At 40.2% G+C, this 8,235-nt stretch overlaps 1 protein-coding gene across 1 annotated transcript in view; it reads left to right on the forward strand.

Annotated features, from left to right (window-relative positions):
* Kif14 (kinesin family member 14) overlaps positions 1–8,235 on the forward strand; it is a 71,744-nt gene that overhangs the window by 38,286 nt on the left and 25,223 nt on the right. The window contains exons 18-20 of the mRNA XM_005348435.2: positions 688–814; positions 2,510–2,603; positions 3,134–3,263. Of these exons, the coding sequence (XP_005348492.1) occupies positions 688–814; positions 2,510–2,603; positions 3,134–3,263 (351 nt within the window). The remainder of the gene's footprint in view (positions 1–687; positions 815–2,509; positions 2,604–3,133; positions 3,264–8,235) is intronic.

An 8,235-nucleotide genomic window follows, 5' to 3' on the forward strand; every position in this document is an offset into this window, starting at 1 on the left:
GTATGTGTGTGTATGTGCTCCTGTGCACTCAGTATGTATGTGTGTGTATGTCCTCCTGTGCACTCATGCCTACCCATGTGGGCATATGTAGAGGCCAAAGGTTGACACCAGATGTCTTCCTCAGTCTCTTCTCTTCCTTATTTATGGAGACAGGGTTGTTCACTGAACTTGCTGATTTTGGCAGGACTGGCTAGCCAGTGAGCTCCAGATATCAACTGTCTACTTCACACGGTGCCAGAGTTACTCTGCTATACCTCCGAATCCCAAATTTTATGTGGCTGCTTCATACTGTGCCACAAGTACTTTGCCTGCTGAGATACTTCCCCAGCCCCTATTAATCCTTTTTTAAAAACACTTATTTTATTTCTGTGTATATGTCATGGTGTATATGTGGGGACCAGAGGACAGCTTTGGGGATTGATTCTCTTTTTCCACCATGGCATCCCAGGGAAAAAGCTCATCAAATGTTGGTGGCAAGTGCCATTTTGCTGGCTCGATTAATCTGCTTTTTCAAAATGTTTTCTTGTATATTTGTAAGATAAATAGCACGATGTTATAAGGTGTATATAAACACAAAATGGCTAGAATGGTGAAGCAAATGACCATATCCAATCAATGTCTCTGATTTTATAAATTCTCTCTTTGCATATCCTCATCTGTGGTTCTATATGAATGCGTGTCAATTAGGCTTTAGAAGACCATAGCATCCGCCATGCAAGAATACTAGAAGCTTTAGAGACTGAAAAGCAGAAAATCGCTAAAGAAGTACGAATTCTTCAGGAGAATCGGGGAAACAGGGATAAAACTTTTATAAGTGAGTATATACTGGTATTAACATATACTTTTTTAAAGTTCTATATTATCTTCTTACAATATAATTACTAAAATGTTAGCTGCCTTTACATATTTAAAACGCTTGACCGCGGAGGTAATTTACTGATTCAGTATTTTTCCAGCATGTGGGGAGCCCCAGGTTTAATCCATAGTACCAAATAGATAGAGGATAGATAGATAGATAGATGATAGATAGATAGATAGATAGATAGATAGATAGATAGATAGATAGATAGATAGATAGGGCTTTGTTTTAGGTGCTAGTTTTTTAATGTAAATATATTTGTATGAATGGTTTTTAAATGTTGTTTTTAGAATAGTTGTATCAGCCCTATAGACTGAATGTTTGTGCCCCCAACCCCAAATTAATTTATTGAAATTGTAGCCCCAAATGAGGTGTTTTCTATTTCTGTGAAAGATGCCATTGGAATTTTGATAAAGACATCGCTGAATCTGTACACTGATTGCTTTAGGCAGTGTAGTTCTTTTAACAATGTTTATTCTTCTAATGCATGAACACTGTCTTTCTATTTATTTATGTCCAGTTTCCTTCATCAAAGTTGCATAGTTGTTTAGTATACTGATCTTTTATTTCTTCGGTGAAATGTATTCTTTAGTATCACATTGCCTTCGGTACTGTAATGTGTGTGTGTGTGTGTGTGTGTGTGTGGTGGTGTGTTTGAGTGTGTGATTAAAGCAAGGCCCCATGCTAAACAGATGTATCTCTGTGGAGCCATACCTCTAGATACCTTTTTAATTTTTGTCTAGAAAATGTAAAAGGGGTGTAGTTCTTTATAAACTAACCTATGGTATATCTTACTTGGTGATTTAGAAAAATTACATATTAAAGATATGAGGAAATGTTAGAAATATAATTTGGGGCTGGTGAGATCACTCGCCATGTGAGATCACCTACTGCCATTTTTGACCTTAGTTGGATCTCAGGACCCACATGGCGAACAGAACTGACTCCCACAATTGTCCTCTGACCTGTACTTGGACATCATGGTGTTTTATGCTCCCCCAATAAATAAAACATAAAGAACCCATTAAATATAAGAGAAAAGGACAATAGGGTATTTTCTTTCCCAGTGTCCCTTTTCTCTGTTTATACCATTCCTCCACATACAAGACAACTCACTTCATGTAAAGACTAGCTTGACTTTTAAGAATTGAAGAAAAGTTGCGTGTTGGTGGCACACACCTTTAATCTCAGGAGGCAGAGGCACGTGGATCTCTGAGTTTGAGGCCAGCCTGTTCTCAGAGTGCGTTCCGGGACAGCCAAGGCTGTTATACAAGAAACCCTTTCTCGAATAAAAACAAAAAGCAAACAAAAGTCTCGTGATACAGGGTTAATCATTCATTGAATATAATTTTAAATATTATTTTATATGTATGGGTGTTTGGCTTACATGTAAATTTGTACACCTGTTCATGCATATTGCTCATAGAGGCCAGAAGAGAGCGTCAGATCCCCTAGAACCAGAGTTACAGATGGTTGTGAGCAGCCATGTGGGAACTGAACCGGGTCCTCCGCAAGAGCAGCCAGTGCTCTCAACCACTGAGCCATCTCTCCAGCTCCTAATGTCAATGTTTTTATGAAATTATTCTAACTAGTGATGTACGTTAGTGACCAGACATGCATTTTGGTTCTAACTTGTCTGCTTTGTCTTAGTTCAGCCAAACTGGAGCTCCATGAAACTCTCCATGATGATCCAGGAAGCCAACGCCATCAGTGACAAACTTAAAAAATACTATGTTTTTGGCAGGTGAGTAGTTTTTACACTTGTTGACCTGTTCCTACTTGATTTTTTTGATGGAAGTTTCTCTGAAGTTTAGATAGTAATCTCTCTAGGAAAGAGCAGATGTCAGACTCCCTGAAGCACTGGCTTTAGAAATTCATCTTAAAGAGTTTACTTATTTTTCTTTTAGGTTGAGATTACATTCCTTTGCATACCATTTTTATTTTGATTTTTGTAGTTCCAGCAGTTGAGTCATGGCCTCTTGTCTGCTATGCATGTACTTTGTCGCTAAGCCACACCAACCTGTCTTTTTTAAAAGCTTTATCTATTTATGATGTGTGTGTGCGCCTGAATGAGTTTGTGTTCTCCATGCGCACACAGTAGCTGTTGGAGACCAGAAGGGGGTGTCAGGGCCCCTGGAACTGGAGTTACATGTGGTTGTGAACCAGTCAGTGTGGATGTTCGAGACCTGTCTTGGCCTCTGGAAGAGCAGTTCGTGTTCTTTGCTGCTAAGCCATGTTTCAGGCTAAGCATTTTTCCTCTGACTTTTATTTCAGACATGATACATCCTGCAGAGGTCATTCTGATACTTCTGTTCGAGTTCGTAACCTGCAGCTTGGGATCTCAACTTTCTGGAGTCTGGAAAAGTTTGAATCTAAACTTGCAGCAATGAAAGAGCTTTATGAGGTCTGTAATATTTAAATCTCTGTAAACTTAAAAAGTTTTAATTTATTTACATGTGTGTGTGTTTTGCCTGTATGAATGTCTGTGTGCATAACATGTGTGCCTAGTACCCCCAGAGGCCAGAAAAGGGTGTTGGGTCCCCTGGGATTGGAGTTACAACTTATTATGAACCACCATGTGGGTTCTGGAAATGGAATCCATGTCCTTTCAAAAAGCAGCCAGTGGTTTTTTTTTTCTCTCTTTTTTTCTAAGAAAGGACTAGACAATAAATTTTTAAAATTGTAACAAATGTACCTCTTAACAGTTTTTGAAATATTTTTCTTACATTGTGGCTCATGTTGGGGCCAGTGTTTTCTAAGTACCTTTTTTTTTTAAATTTATTTATTTATTAAGGATTTCTGCCTCCTCCCCACCACCGCCTCCCATTTCCCTCCCCCTCCCCCGATCAAGTTCCCCTCCCTCATCAGCTCTAAGAGCAATCAGGGTTCCCTGACCTATGGGAAGCCAAAGGACCGCCCACCTCCATCCAGGTCTAGTAAGGTTAGCATCCAAACTGCCTAGGCTCCCCCAAAGCCAGTACGTGCAGTAGGATCAAAAACCCATTGCCATTGTTCTTGAGTTCTCGGTAGTCCTCATTGTCCGCTATGTTCAGAGAGTCCGGTTTTATCCCATGCTTTTTCAGACCCAGGCCAGCTGGCCTTGGTGAGTTCCCGATAGAACATCTCCATTGTCTCAGTGTGTGGGTGTACCCCTCGCGGTCCTGAGTTCCTTGCTCATGCTCCCTCTCCTTCTGCTCCTGATTTGGACCTTGAGAATTATGTCCGGTGCTCCAATGTGGGTCTCTGTCTCTGTCTCCTTTCATCGCCTGATGAAGGTTAATATTCAGGAGGATGCCTATATGTTTGTCTTTGGATTCACCTTCTTATTTAGCTTCTCTAGGATCGTGAATTATAAGCTCAATGTCCTTTATTTATGGGGCTAGAAACCAAATATGAGTGAGTACATCCCATGTTCCTCTTTTTGGGTCTGGCTTACCTCACTCTGGATAGTGTTTTCTATTTCCATCCATTTGTATGCAAAATTCAAGAAGTCCTTGTTTTTTACTGCTGAGTAATACTCTAATATGTATATATTCCATACTTTCTTCATCCATTCTTCCATTGAAGGGCATCTAGGTTGTTTCCAGGTTCTGGCTATTACAAACAATGCTGCTATGAACATAGTTGAGCATATACTTTTGTTGTATGATAGGGCCTCTCTTGGGTATATTCCCAAGAGAATATACCCAATATAGAGAATATCCCTATCAGGGGTAGGTTGATCCCTAATTTCCTGAGAAACCGCCACACTGCTTTTCAGAGTGGTTGCACAAGTTTGCATTCCCACCAGCAATGGATGAGTGTACCCCTTTCTCCACAACCTCTCCAGCAAAGGCTATCATTGGTGTTTTTTATTTTAGCCATTCTGACAGGTGTAAGATGGTATCTTAAAGTTGTCTTGATTTGCATTTCCCTGATCGCTAAGGAAGTTGAGCATGACCTTAAGTGTCTTTTGGCCATTTGAACTTCTTCTGAAATTATTTTCAGGACTTTTTCCTTGATTTCTGTGCTCCACCTTAATATTCCAAATCCACAAGACAGTGGAAGTGAGCCCTGCTCATCACTGGGGAGTGTGAACAGCCATAGCGCTCACACCCCTTCACCAGGTGCTTCGCTTTTACAAGTCCCGGGATTCCCATGATCATAAATATTAGTTATAAAACTTTAAAAAATTGGAACTTTTAAGAAAATACTGAAAACTCTTCATGACAGTAATTTCAGTGTTGTTAATAGCACAATCCTTTTTGGTTGTCTAACTGTGAATAACCCAAACAGTAAAATATAAAGAAAAATATTTAAGATTTTTGTTGATAAGGTTCCATTTGAATAACTTACTGCCATCTTTGACTAAAATTGTTAGTGCTCACATTATGGTGAGATTAAATCTTTCTCTAAAAAGCAGTCAGGGTTCTTAACTGCTGAACCATCTCTTCAGCTCCTCTATAAACTTTTTAAAATGCAGCTGGGTGTGGTCATGCATGCCTATGATCCCAGCACTTGAGATTCAGGGGCAGAAAGATCAGGCGTTCGGGGCCTACCTCAAACACATAATGAGTTCAAGGCGGGCGGGTTTCTATGAGACCCCGTCAGACTCTCTGCTCCTCCCAAAATAAAACAAAATATAAGAGTGACACATTCTTGTTAATAAGAGGAACTCCAGTTACTGAAATCCCCAGCAAGAATAGCTCTGAGCGTCTGCTCTCCTTGTGGTGCCAGTGGGGCTTTCCTGGTTTGCCTCAACACAGTTTAAGTGTGGCAGCGAGTCAGTGCTGGGTCTGACTTTAAAACTCTGCCTACAAGCTCTGCATTCGGCTGCATCGAGTCCTGTGGTCTGAAATCATCTCCCTGTGACAATGAATGCATATACAGATTTTCTCATTTTTGTCTTATGGGTGTTTCCAATTGTTGCTTTCGTTGATCACAATTAAAAGCATCTTTTGTTATTTTTAACATCCTTTTGCCTTATGTTTTCCAAAATGGTAACAAAATATGGAATTTTTTGATTGTTTGCTGTACTTTGTTGCTGTTCATCATTGCTTGCTACAAGTGTTGCTGCAAACTAATGTTAGGAATTTGCTTTGCTTTGTAGCTTAGTAACTAGAAGTTGAGGTTTAACTTTGTTTCTTTATGGTAAAGTATCCTTTGACTTCTTTCAGTTTTCCCAGACATGGTCTCATTTGCGCAACCCCACCCGACCCGACTGGTCTGGAATTTTCTGTGTAGACTGATCTAGCTTCAGACTCCAGACTCATGGGCTTCTGCCTCTAGAGAGCTGGGGTTGAAGCCATGTGCCACCAGGCCTGACCGAATTTTTTGTTAAGTGCTATGTATTTTGTTAATTGGTGGGCCTTTTTCTGTTTTTGTTTTTATTCTAATCATTTAATTTTTTTTGTCCTGATTATGTGATATTTTTCCTAATGTGTCGCACGCACGTGTGTGCATGCATGTTTGTGTGTGTGTGTGTGCGTGAGTATGTATGTGTGCGCGTGTGTGAGTGTGTGTGTGTGTATGTGTGTGTATATAATTACACATACACAAAGGTGTGTGAGTAGAGACCAGACTTGGCTGTTGGGTGTCTTCTTTGATTGCTTTGCACCTTATATTTGGGAGCAGGGTCTGTCACTGAACCTGGAGCTCATCTATTCAGCTAAGGTGGCTGATTGCTCCAGGAATCTGCCTGTCTGCTTCTCCAGACCCGAGATTAGAGCATACACCAATGCACCCAGTATTGAGTATGCAAATTCAGGTTCTATGTTTGGTTAGCAAGCATTTACCTGAGCCATTTCCCCATCTCTGTGTGACTTTTATTGGTTTTATTTTGTTATACAGGCTTTTTCTTCTCTGCTTATTTTATTTTGTTTTGAGACAGGACCTCATATAACACAGATTGGACTTGAATATGCTGTGTAGCTAAAAATGATCTTAAGCTTCTGATCCTCCTGCCTCTGGGCCCACTGCCACTCTGACTCTATAAGCCATTTTAAGTTTGTGCATGAATGCATTTTAATTCAGAGAGTTTACTGAGCCATTGTCAGCCTGCTACATTTTTATTTTAAGGTTTATTTCTTTGATAAAATTCGGGGCTGGAGAAATGGCTTAGGGTTAAGAGCTCATACTATTCTTGCAGAGGACCCAAGTTCTCTTCCCACCCACATGGGGCAGCTTACAGCCACCTGCCACTCCAGCTCCAGAGGGATCAACTCCACCCTCCACAGGTGGCTGCACTGCCCCCACACAAGCACAGACATATGTAAGTTGTTTTGGTTTTTTGAGACAAAGTCTTTCTAGGAAGCTGGCTGCCCTAAAATGCACAGAAATCCTTCTAGGATTACAGGCGTGAACCATTAGGACTTTTTTTTTTTTTAAAGAAAAATTATTAGGGTGTTTTGAGGTATGAACTTGAAGTTGTTTTCTTCTACACTGTTATTTATTATCCCTAAAGTAATTATAACATATTAAATTATAGTACTAATATTTGATAAATATCCCATGTTTAAATTATGTGACTACTGGAATTACGTTCCGTAGTGCATAGATAATGCTCAAAACATCACTGGCAATATTATATAGTAAAGCCCAGAGGGTGTTGTAATAGCTTTATTTTGTGAATCAAAATAATCAAAAGCGAAGATAATTAACTCAGTCTGGAAGATAATAAGACAAAGGAAAGCAAGTAAAGGACTCATTGTGAGAAAAAAAGGCGGTAACTAATGAATTAGATCTTTGGAGACTTGAAGAGACATGTCATTTTAAGAAAGATGACATTTACTATAATCTTAGCACTCAGGAACCCAAGGGGTTCAAGGTTCCCTTGGCCACATAGGAAGTACAAAGCTACATCTTCATGTATGAGACCCTGTCTCAAATAATAAAAACAAAAATGGCATTTAAATTAAGATAACAAGCTCAGTTAAAAATTATATCACCAACAAAGTTTTGCTATTTTTAGATTTATTTACTTTTATTATATTTATTTGTGTGCATGTAAGAGATATGGTGGATATAAAGGTCAGAGGGCAACTTGGGAGAGCTGATTCTCCCTCTCCACCGTTTGGGTTCTGGGGCTTAAACTTACATCAGTAGGCTTCTCAGCAAATGCCTAACGTCTGAGCCACCCCACTGTCCCTATTTATTTATTTATCCATTCATCTGTTTATATTTTTATGTTAGCGTATGAAGTGTGTTTCATTGATGTTTTCACACACGTCCATTACTGTGCCTTGTTCTCATTCATCTCTCTGCTCTTCTGTCCCCAGGGCTCCCAGGGCTGCCCCTTCCTGACCCCAGGGCTCCCAGGGCTGCCCCTTCCTGTCCCCAGGGCTCCCAGGGCTGCCCCTTCCTGTCCCCAGGGCTCCCAGGGCTGCCCCTTCCTGTCC

Source organism: Microtus ochrogaster, chromosome 6 (assembly GCF_000317375.1).
Source record: "Microtus ochrogaster isolate Prairie Vole_2 chromosome 6, MicOch1.0, whole genome shotgun sequence".
NCBI lineage: Eukaryota > Metazoa > Chordata > Mammalia > Rodentia > Cricetidae > Microtus > Microtus ochrogaster.